This window comes from Hippopotamus amphibius, chromosome 2 (genome assembly GCF_030028045.1).
Source record: "Hippopotamus amphibius kiboko isolate mHipAmp2 chromosome 2, mHipAmp2.hap2, whole genome shotgun sequence".
In the NCBI taxonomy this organism is placed as follows: Eukaryota; Metazoa; Chordata; class Mammalia; order Artiodactyla; family Hippopotamidae; genus Hippopotamus; species Hippopotamus amphibius.
In genome coordinates, this window is record NC_080187.1 from 114,847,232 (window position 1) to 114,859,761 (window position 12,530).

The 12,530-nt window shown below is 40.2% G+C and overlaps 1 protein-coding gene across 1 annotated transcript in view; it reads left to right on the forward strand.

Annotated features, from left to right (window-relative positions):
• Nucleotides 1-4,030: 4,030 nt before the first annotated feature.
• Nucleotides 4,031-12,530, forward strand: part of LOC130844427 (rho GTPase-activating protein 20-like) — a 145,510-nt gene continuing 137,010 nt past the window's right edge. The window contains exons 1-4 of the mRNA XM_057720676.1: nt 4,031-4,095; nt 5,052-5,219; nt 9,556-9,705; nt 12,122-12,163. Of these exons, the coding sequence (XP_057576659.1) occupies nt 4,031-4,095; nt 5,052-5,219; nt 9,556-9,705; nt 12,122-12,163 (425 nt within the window). The remainder of the gene's footprint in view (nt 4,096-5,051; nt 5,220-9,555; nt 9,706-12,121; nt 12,164-12,530) is intronic.

The window sequence follows — 12,530 nt, forward strand, 5'->3', positions numbered from 1 at the left end:
AAACTGTTCGGTATATGGTTCTCAGTTACTTAACCTTCCTGAGCCTCAGTTTCTCCATCTCTAAAACTAGAAATAATGATTCTCACCTCACAAATCTGCTGCAAAGAAATGAGATGATGTACATAAACTGCATGGCAAAGAGCTTGGCAACTTGTAGTCAGTCAGTCAACATTGGTAGCTGTTCTATCTCCCTGTCTTTGTCTTGGAAGAATATCCACCATACTGCTTGCTATCTTTGAATACAAAGTTTCAGTCTCCTAAAAGTATGACTAACATTAACTGAGGGATTACTGTGTTAGGTACCACAGTAAGTTTTCTGAAGTATAATCTCACTTAATTTTCATGATGTACTTTTATCATCATCTCTATTTTACAAATAAGGACATTGCACACCGATTTTCCTAGTCTTTCCACATGGTAAAGAACAAGGAAGGATTCAAAACTAGGTAACTGGATTCCAGAACTCATGCTCTTGACAATACCCAATCTGTTTTCCAATACAGACATTTAATCAAAGAGTTAAAAATCTAAAGGAAAAAACAGAATAGTCTCGTCTTTGCAACGTGTTTAAATGTTGGTACTATTGTCACAGGATCACCTCTTCTATTTGATACTTAGGGCAAAAGTTCAGTGTTCAATGAAATAAATGAAAACGCGCCTTGTCGCAGACACAGAGAATGGACATGTGGACACGGAGGGAGATGGAGAGGGTGGGACAAATTGGGAGATTATGATTGACATATATACACTACCATGGGTAAAACAGATAGCTGGTGGGAACCTGCTGTATAGCACAGGGAGCTCAGCTCGGTGCTCTGTAATGACCTAGATGGGTGGGATTGGGGGTGGGGGTGTAGGGAGATCCAAGAGGGAGGGGATATATGTATACATATAGCTGATCCACTTCATTGTACAGCAGAAACTAATACAACATTGTAAGGCAACTATACCCCAATAAAAAAATTAAATAAAATTAAAAAAAAAAGAAAACACACGTCACTGTTTTTCCATTTAGAATTCTTTCATAAAATTAAAAGAACTAACAATGGTATTTTGGAAGAAATTCAGCTTTAGCTATTACATTTAAAGATTACTATTACATGACTAAGGAACACTTCCTTGATCTTTCTGAGAAGTGTTCTCTCTTTTGCTTCACTAGAAAGGGAAGATGGTGTAAGAATACTTCTTCCTCAACTGATGCCTAAAAAAACAATCACAGTCCTGGTCCTATGTAAGGATCACGCAAAACACTTTTTATAAATACAGGTTTTCTGGATCTGGTAACTCAAAATTTCTGGGAGAGGACAGCCTAAAAAGCTCCTCGACGAATATCAGAACTGATTACCAGTGACTAGATTCTAGAAGGGGAGACGTCTTCCTGGCCCCTAACCTCTCCAAAAGGGAGAGGCAGAGAATGGAGATAATTTGGGAACTGGGCAAGGTGCAGAGATATGTCTGCCTACATTTCTTGCCTTAAATAGATTCTGCCAAATGCTTGATGAGAGGCCAGAAAGTGTTGCCCAATGAGCCTCCACGGTTCTAATCACAGTCAAGCATGTCCAGACCAGCACTGTCCCTTTAAAAGTGCTGAATAGTCTCTGGAGGCCACTGTCTATATGCCGCTTCTATGCTAGTTCATTTTAAGAGTGAAGACCTTAACAAAGTCACAAAGGACTAAAAAGACCTGTGCTTCTGGCCTCCACCCACCTTTCCTGACTTACTTCACCTTCCCGTACCTTCTGTTAGTGTCTCCAATCTACCAAACTCTTTCACGTCTCTGAAATTTCATATATTCAGATTCTATCCCTTCAGCAAGAAATATGAAACATCCTCTCCCAACACACATTTTTCTCTTCTCTTCTCTTCTTCTCCCTCTTTCCCTCTCTCTCTTTCCGCTCCTTCCCTCCAACCCTCTTTACCTCTCTCCTTTCCTCTCCACCCTCCTAATTAATTCCAAATTATCTTTTTAAAAAATCTATTATTTATTTTGGCTATGCCGGGTCTTAGTTGTGGCATGTGGGATCTTTAGTTGTGGCATGTGGAGTCTTAGTTGTGGTATGCATGTGGGATATAGTTCCCTGACCAGGGATCGAACCTGGGCCCTCTTCATTGGGAGCACAGAGTCTTACCCACTGGACCACCAGGGAAGTCCCCCAAATTATCTTGTAAAGCTCATTTCACAGGAGCTGTTCAAAGAAGCCTTCCTTGCCTGCCCTCTCCACAAAGTCAGGTGTCTGGTCCGTCTTGTAATTGCTCATCTCACTCTTTAATTTTTCTTTGTAGTACCTACCAGAGTCTGACATAAGAGTTATTGGTGAGATTCTGTTTAATTTCTGTCTCCCCCATTTCAATCTAGGTTTTGTGAGAGAGCTGGGCCAGAGTCCCTTTTGCTCCCTGCTGCCCAGACCTAACCAAGTGCCTTTCCTTCAGTACGGGTTCAAATACTCTCTGTTAAATGAATGAAGTAAAAGGAAGAGAGACTTTTAGATTCTCTCTTTTTTTCCTTCATCCAGGGCAGAAAGCTATATCATTGATTTACTCAATAAAATGTTTTGAATTCCTCCAATGTGCCAATGCCTGTGAGAATTTAATGATACATCAAAAAATAGACTCATTCCTTGAGGTCCTTAGAGTCTAGTGGGGAATAAAAGACATGTATTCAGATAACTATTACAGGAGCCTGCCAGGGAAACCACAAACTTTCTTACATAATCAAATTTCAGTCCTTCACTGTTGTCAGAGCAAAGAGACCATCCCTGTGAGAAAAGATTAGGGGCCTCACTGCCCAGAGGCTGTGTGACCTCCAGAGTCAGCGGGATTTGAATCCTTCCGTTACACTGTGGCTGCTTGGGTTCATGGTACCTAAACTATCTGTGCAGCAGCCTCCTCAACTGCACAATGGTCAGTTTTCTAGTGGAAAGAGAAAGGTGTCTTTACAGGAAATGTTTTTAGCAGATTACCGTAGGTTCGTAAAACTGAAGAAGATATACAGATGGCAAATAAGCACATGAAAAGATGTTCAGTGTCATTAACTATTAGGGGAATGCAAATTAAATCCACAATGAGATGGAGCTACCCAGCTATCAGAATGCCTAAAATAAAAAATGACACCACCAAATGTTTGTGTGGATTTGGGGAAACAAACACATACAGTACTGGTGAGAATGTGAAATGGTACAGCCACTCTGGAAAACGATTTGACCGTTTCTTTAAAAACAAAAGGTACAACTACCATACAACCAGACATTTGCACTCCTGGGCATTTAGCCTAGAGAAAGGGAAACCTATGTTGACACAAAAATGTGTACACAAGTTTTTGTTGCGGCTTTATTTGTAACAGGCCAAAACTGAAGACAACCCAGTTGGTTAAGCAAACTGTGATACATCATTATCCTGGACTACTACCAAGAGTTACAAAGAAACGAACTATTATACCTGCAACAATCTGGATGAATCTCCAGTTATGCTGAGTGGACAAGAGCAAATCCCAAAATGTTACATACTGTATGATCCCATTGGTGTAACATTCTTGAAAATGGCAAAAATTAAAGAAATGGAGAAAGATTAGTGGTTGCCAGGGATTAAAGAGGTGGTAAAAGTTGGAGGGAGTCTACATAGCTGTAGAAGGGTAATTTAAAGGATTGCGGAGGTGATGGAAATGTGCTGTATCTTCACTGTTTCAATGTTAATATCCTAGTTATGATATTGTATTATAGCTTAGAGACATGTTACCATTGGGAGAAACTGAGTAAAAGGTTATAGACTCTGTATTATTTCCTATAGCTACATGGGAATCTACAGTTATTTCAAAATAAAAAGAGGAATTTTAAAATATGAAAAGGTGGAAGCAAAGTCAGCGAAACAAGTATGGCGTTTGTCAGTTATAGCATAAGCCTCAAAACTCTGACATCATAATGGCCAGTGATCTTGACTACTACAGAATCCTGAGCTTTCGTGGATTTGTCCACAGTACTCTGCCAAGTGCTGTAGACATACTCTGGTTTCAGTGCCAAGAATTGGAGAAAAAACGATGTTCGCGTCAATCAGAAAGCACTTTGAGCTTTTTGGTGGTCAGTCAAGGTTTCGCCGCCTCAGGTAGTCTTTTAATATACTATTTTTGATCATCAAAACAGATGGTGGTCACAGGAAGTGTTTTGTTTTATTTCCTCAAAGGCATATGAACTAATTTTTAACTTCAGCACTGGTTTCATGAAGAGCTACTGGTGTTCATAGGATTCAGTGCTGCTGAACACAAGTGAGCAGCTTTACATTCCTGGGGTGGAGTGGGGAGTAGGAGACACTTTTTTGGCTCCACGGGGGAGAACTTTCTGTAGATCTATGAACATGTCTGTTCTATTTATCAAAGAGTATTTTCTGTTCAACTTAGTTGTTTTACCTATCATGACCTGAGAGTTATGTTAGAGCGTAGTCATAGCTCAACCAAATAATAGCTAAGCACTACCATACTTAGAAACTTTTTGATGTTTCCAGCATTATTTGCTGATCTTTGAGAATTTTCCCCCAAATTTGAATACTTAGATAAGATTGGGGTCAATCTTCCAGAATCCTCAGTTATCTACATTTTTATGTTCATGTGAAACTGAATTGTAATTACTTCTTTGCAAATCTCCATATCGTTTTATTTTATCTATATGAGGCCACAAATTGTCCTATTTTGGGTGGTTGTTGTTGGTGTGTTGGTGGTGGTGGTTTTTACCTTCTTGTCCTACTCTCTACCTTTGGCCTCTTGGTTCTCCTCTTCCTAACAGTTCCTGACCAGCTTTGCTGCTTTCTTCTTTTCCCCACCTTTAAGAGTCCACATGCCCCAGGGTTTTGTTCCTGAAACTGTTCTCTGTCCATATCAACTCCCTAGGTGACCTCATTTCTTTCAGTAACTTTCTATAACTTACTGACTCCTGAGTTTGAGCTATGAAGCCCTGTTTGGGAGATTGAGTCTAATTTTTAGAGGTGTGTCGAGCTTGACATTTAACATGAACTCCATCACACATCTGACCAGCGACTAGCTGTTCTATGGTGTTTGTGTTTTGCAGGAGAAGCCCTTCCGTTGAGGTGGACACCCACAGCCAAAATACTACATCCTCTGAGGGAGCCAATCATACCCTGCTGATCCACAGCCCCGTAGAACTCAAAAGAGGCTGGAGGAGGCAGAAGCAGCACCTCTTCTTATACAGCGATTTGTTGCTTATATCTAATACCAAGTGCGTATACATGGCATGCTCTCCCGAGGATCATAAAATTGCACATTCGCTAACCCTTATTGTAGGAAAATATGACAGTGTCTCTCTTGCCTGGGGCTTGCAGACAGATGATAAAAATAAGAGGGGGAAATTACAGATTGTGATGAGTGCTTCTGATACAAGGGAGATAGGGTACCGTGTAGAAGATGGGACCATCTTAGAGAGGGGTTGTGCAGGAGAACCTCTCAAGGCGGCAGCCTCTAAACTGGACCTGCGGGGTGAGCAGCAGCCACCATCCCCAGCCAAGGTGCATGAGTCTCCTAGGCGTCTAGGCCCAAGTGGGTGCGGCTCAGTCCCCTGGAGGGAGGAGTTCAGGGGAGGCCAGTGTGACTGGATCCTGAAGCAGGGGGTGTGACATTAGATGTGATATGGTAGTCAGGTCACAGAGGGTCTCCACAGGCCTGGAAGGGGTTGAAATACTATGCTGAAGGGTGTTTAACTAGGATAGGAGCCATATCTAGTGTATATTTTTAGCAGAATTTTCTAACTATTGGAAGATGATGGACTTTTGGGTAAGCAAGAGTGGAAGCAGGGAGACTAGTTAGAGGAGGCAACAGTCCTGATGAACAGGAACAAAGGCTCCATCGTGGGGTTGACAGTGACAATGAAAGATGAGGCCAGACAGATCTGGAATACATGTTGGAGACAGAACCAACTGGGTGCACTTTGCTCTCAACCCTGAATACAAATGCAACGAATACCATAGACTTGTTGGCTTAAACAACAGAAACTTATTTTCTGATAGTTCTGGAGGCTGGAGGTCCAAGATCAGGCACCAGCGTAGGGAAGTTCTAATGAGAGCTCTCTTCCTGGCTTGCAGATGGCTGTCCTCTCACTGTATGTTCACATGGCATTTCCTCAGTGCATGGATGCGGGGAGAGTGGAAGAAAGCTCTCTCCCTCCTCTAACAAGCCCACCAACCCTACTGGATTAGAATCTTAGCCTTATGACCTCATAAGCCTTAATTACATCCTAAAAGCTCCATCTCCAAATATAGTCGTGTTGGCAGTGAGGGCGTCAGGGTGTGAAGGTGTTGGCAGGGAGCGGGGGGAACACAATTCTTCCATTGCAATAACTAGCAGGACTGAGTGCCGCCAACCTTGCACAAATTTTCTCCACAATTTTTAGAAAACTACCTACAAGATCATTCCCATAATACATTTAGGTATAGTCATGATCATTATTAATATGAAAGAAAAATTGTTTTTTTTTATTCCAGAAAGAAACAACAAACAAGAAATAGCCTTCTGTGATAACAAACGTACTTCTTCCCTGTCGTGCCTCATCTTTTTAGATGGAGGACCGTGTTATGCCCTGAATCAGTCTGTTCCAATTAATAATCTGAGTTTAGCACCCAGTTTTTCCACTTGCCGTAAGAAGGGGTGGAGGGAATGAATGAAGTTTCCTTTTACCTCAGCTCACCTTCAGACTTCAGGTGAAAACTCACTCATCTTTAGACTGATGCTACAGAAATCAACACAAATGGAATAAACAGCTGATTGCTACCTATGTAGTTGGTCAGAATAAGTAAAATTTAGCTTGTATGTAATAATAAGGGGGATTAAAATGTTTATTTCTTCACAAAGAAATTATATTTCTCCAGTTGTGTGGGATGTTAATATTCAGTGAAAATTGTTTTGAGGTTTTTGTCCTTTCTTTTTCATACTACATACACTAGAAAATTCTGTTCTCAAGAATTAAACTCAGATGAAACCTTCAATATCACTTTTGATATTCATTAGAATGCTTAATAAGTTATTTTTCAAATAAAATTATTACCTCTGTTGTTTAGAACAGGATCTGCTTTGTAAATACTAAGATATTAATACTAGTAGAGGTCCATGAAGAATTTACAAATGGGAAGGGACTGTACGTAGCTCACACCGTCTTTAGACATCACTATCCTCATGTTTAGTTATTGAAGAATACAGAAACAATGAAAAATGAATTTTATTTAGGTCAAAAGATGACGATTACTATTCATTTACCAGTGAAATGACAGATACTTACAGAATACACCACAATCCCTTCTCCTAAGCATCTAAGGGGACACCCCTGTGTAAAGAGAAATCTCCCTAGACTCCTATAAATTCCACAAACCATTGGGGCTTACTCCCTGGTATAAAGGTTGAGGTAAAGGAAAGGAGAGGGGTATCCATAGTAAGGGACACACGATAGAAATGAAAACTGCAGCCCTCCTCTCCCTTCTTCTCGAGTTAGTTTACATTAGCTTTGTTCTTTCTGACTTCTACTGAGAAAATCTCACTGAGTTGTGACTGAGTGTGAAGAAACACAATGAGACCCTAGGAGAATCACTGTAGTATAAAGCGTTGTTGTGATACAGTTTAAACATTTCCAAGCTAGCATCTAGCTCTGTTGGTATAATATCATGAGATATATCATCTCACTCCACAAATAAAAGAACAATCCCATCAGAAGGCCTGGTGGCTCTGTGGGAAGAGGTGGGGCTGAGGACAGGCAAGAGGAGGAGGCTTCTTCAGGGACCTACAGGTCAACACCCATGGAGGCCAAGTGGTTACGAGCACAGGCTCATGAGTCAGGTTGTCTGAGTTCAAACCCTGTTTCTGCTGCTTTTGGCAATTCACTTAACCTCTCTGTGAGTTTCCTCCTCTGTAAAATGGGGCTAAAAAAGACTGCCTGGTGTGGTTGTTTGACAATTAAAGGAAATAGTGTTTATAAAATATTTACAACAGTGCTTGGCATATGGTAAGTGCTCAATGTTATAGGACAGTGGAAACCATGCTCTGGACTTTTGGATAACTCCTAGGTTTGGTTTCAAGGGAGTGGATAATTTTGGCACTTCATTTCACTAAGAAGAGAATTACTGAAATGACTTTTGCAAGGTCAGTGTATTGGGAAGTTTCTGCACAGTACTTTGGGTGTCAATACACATGGATATCTACATCAGAAAAAAAAACCTATAAAATCCAGCAGATATGTGTCTATCTTCCCCATTGGCCATATATTTTTAGCTTCATAATGTCTTTAGAATTACTATGTAGAAAAAGAATTTTATCTGATAATTGTGTTTCATAGAAATCTTAAAATACACAGACATAGGGTAAAACTGTTGAAATTAAGTGTAGAAAAAAGCCACCTTGAATTATAAGGTATGTTTCCATATATATATATATATATATTTTTTTTTTTTTCATAGTGCCCACTGAATCTAGATTATCCTTCAAGTGGGCTTCCTGCAAAATTATTTTCATTTCATAAATCCCACTGAAGAGTTGTAGCTTTAACTGTTCCATGAATCAGTAGAGTCACAGGGATTTCTGCACATGCGGCATCTTTGATCTCATTCTACCTTTAGTGTTTCTACATGTGGTTCTGGCTAGTGGGGAGTTCCAGAGCAGTGTGCCCAAGTCCCCTAGGCATCTTTCATAGGACTTGTAAAGATCTAAATCCTAGGCCCACCTAAGTGTTAAATTTGTGAATTAACCAAAAGATATGGTAGTTTCCATATCAGAAGTCAAAAGAGAATCAGCAGAAACTGTCAGAAAGCAGTTTCACTGGTGACAATCACCTTCTGACTCCCCAGAGATAAATGGGAAGTATGTCTATCACTTACACATGAGACACCCTAGCCACTGGTCTGAGATTGACTGATTTTTCAGTTGGGGTTCAGCCTGTATGCTAACAGTTTTTCAGTTTTAGCTATAATCAAAGAGAAAATTGTATGAACAAAATCTTAAGAAAGGAAACTTAAAATAACCTATACTAAAAAATGTTTTTAAAAATTAAGGTTGAAAATGTATTTTAAATCTCTCTAATCCCAGCTTTTATTTTGCCTGTCTCTGCTAGGAAAAAGACTGTATAATTATTTTTACAAACCATGTACCATGTATCTTTGTTCAGCCCCTCAATACTTTTTGAAGTAGGCAAGACGTGAATGTATAATAAATTATAATTACAAAGATACATATATAATATATAGTGTCATAAATAACAAATATAAGAATGAGTTAATGGTTCTCTAAAAAAAGCTCTAAAATATAAACGATGGTCCATACTCAACACTCAACATTCAGAAAATGCCTATTTCCTGCCATCGAGGAAGTGTTTTCAGGGCCTTCCTGGACCAGCCTCTGCTCAGCACACACTTTGAAAAGGTCTATCAAACTACTCGCTATGCTGTGCACACAGAGTAACAGAGATGAAGGAGACATGCTTTGCCCTGGAGCAGTGAGAACTAGCATCCTTAGCATGAACACAGCTTCTCCCATTACATTTAAGAAACAGACTAACAGAAGTGTTGTTTGGTTCTTTCCAGGTATAAAAAGAACTTTAAGGTAAAAAATGAAATACCACTGAGCACCATGTGGACTGCCAGCTGTACAGACAAAGTTGGTGAAGCCAACATTGGTGCCAGGAAGTCCTTTGTCCTAGGCTGGCCCACGGTGAACTTTGTGGCCACCTTCAGGTAAGACCTACAGCTTGGTCCTGTATTTGTAAGGGTTAAAAAAGGAAAACACTGAAATCTGATCGTATATCACGCCAGTGACTCACCTTTTGACAGCCCATGACACCTGTATGCCTTGTACTTTCCCCAAAAACGGTTTTTATGTGCAAATACGTGCATATTGATCATAAATAGTGGGAACTACTGGAATAACTTCCTTTGGTTTTGACCAGCGGTTTTTCAATGGGCCATGTGAGCTTGGGAAGTTGCATCTTCATGTGTTCATGGTGTTCGTGTATCTGGAAGGAGGAGCATGAGAGCAAGACCCTAGGAACCCGCTCCAACTTCCTGCCCCCTAATCTCAAGGGAGTATCTGTGTCTTTAAATCACTAGAATATCTTTCTTGAGCAAGTACAATTACATTTGAAAAACTGACTTTATATTCCCAAATTAATTCCCTTAAAAACAGGATTTAATTAGACACATAACATTCATCATTTCATCAAATACTAGGTCGCCTACATTGCTGTGTACAGGTTATCTTATTTGGTGTCTGCAGAGGGGTGACAGTCTAAAACAAAGGTATGATTTCATGGAGTACAGGTCAGTTTTCCAAGACGCATCCTTAGGCTGGAGTGAGGATGGGGAATGTGGACATCCTAGGTCGACACTGCTGGGTTCCCAGGGGTCATGCAACACTTATGCCTGCCCTTCGGGAACAACCACACCTCAAGTCTCATTCTTATGCACACTGAGTGCTCATCACAGGCACTCAACACTCCTCTTTCTTGTCCCCCCCGCCCCACTCCACCAAAATCTCTGGCACCATCACAAAGACAGGACAATGAAAATGTTGCCAAGTTGTTAATTTATACTCTATTCTAGAATGCAGCTGTTGACTTCAGGAACGTTTTCAAAGCTTTTTGGGAAGAAACATGATTTGTGTCATTTTCTACATGTCTACTTTCCATGACTTACTTCTCGAAAGATTATCAGCTCCTATGGCTTAACATCTTTTCCATGTTGCAAGTGAAAGGAAGCAGTTTCAACTGGGAATATTCAAAGATTATGATAAGGGAGGGTCCAAGATTCTTGTTTTCTAGTGAGGGGGGAATGCGAAAGGCAGGTTCACACGTTGTCATACTGGCTAAAAATCTGTGTAAGAACATATACGGCATGTATGACAATGCCTGGCACCTAGCGCTTTTGCCATTGGCTGTTTTGCTCTCCCGCAGACTGCCATGAGTAATTAGAAGCTGTGTCATGTACATATGTCGGTTGCGGAGATAAGTGGGCATTTCCACTTCCTGATTAAAACACGTCCTGAAATGGTGATGGAGGGGGCAGGAGCAGCGTTGCGGACAGGAAAATAAAATGTGGCAGCCCCTGGAGAACATATATATTCTGGGTATATACCCAAAGGAAATGAAAACACACATCCACACAAAAATTTATACACACATGCTCACAGAAGCATTATCCACAATAGCCAAATAAACAAGCCTAAGTGTTCATCAGCTGATGAATGTATAAACAAAATGTGGTACAGGGCCTGAGGGTGGGGGGATGGGGAGTGACTGCTTAATGGACACTGGGTTTGCTTTTGGGTGACGAAAATGCTCCAGAACCAGATAGTGGTGAGGGTTGCACAATACTGTTAATGTACTGAAGGTCACTCATGGTCAATTTTATGTTATGTGAAATTTACTACAATAAATAAAAGCTAGTAAGTGATAAGTCCACACATGAATGAGACTTAAAACATTTTCAGCTTTGGATAGTAAATGCTGCACAAACTTTAGCAGACAAACTACTACTCTTTAATAACTTAGCAGTAGGTAGACTGATCTCGATCAGAGGATCACAGTACTGAAAAACGTGTTTTCTAGAAACTAATTTAATGTATTACAATCTGCTATACGCTATACACATAAAGGAATAAAATACTGTAGGGTTTTTTCCCTAAAAAGATACTCTTGTTTCTGGGACAAGACAGTTCCATCCAAATGCCAGTTCCTAAGTATGATGTAATCTGAATAATAATGTTCTTTATACCTGAATCGCACTTCCAGCTGCAAGAACACTCTGAGGTATAATTAACCCTTCTTCAGTTCTGAAAACTGAAGCTCAGAGTGGTTAAGCGACTTGCCCGTGATGACACAGCTTGCATCACACAGCTGCAATCAAGTGTTTAGATTCCAAACCAATTTCTCTTAAGATCTACTTGCGATCGCTGTAATACTGCTTGAAAAAGAGCAGAGTCCATCCATCAAAAGCCCAGTTATGAGGAAGGTACAACTTACACATGCATACACATCGGTTAACAACTGGCTGCTGATATTTTTATCTGGAATGGCACTTGATATGTTAGTACAAGTCTTAATATGTTAGTGTAAGTATTTCATGTAATTTTTTCTCCCATTTTTTAATATTACAGTTCTTCCAAACTAAAGGAAAAATGGCACTCTTTCCTTCAAAGGTATTTTGTATACGTATCTTAAATCTTTAATCCATGATAGAAGAATACAAATCTCTTCAAGGCAGTGCCCCCAAACTTTTCTCCCTCTCTTTGGTAGGAATTGTTAGACTACCCTCTTGTGTAGATTTATCATGGCTCCTACTGCAAATACTGTTCTCTCATTTACATGTATGTTCTGCTTATTTTTGAGGAAGTTCTGATTATCACTCTCATCTTTCCCTTTTCTCCATCCTGATGGCCGGAGCTACCATTATTCTCAAAACATATATTAAATTTCCATAAGTGCAGGTTACTGACTGTACTGAATGATTCTCAAAGCAACTGCTACTTCCTACCCTTGAACCCAGGAAGGCACTGGGCCTGCCAA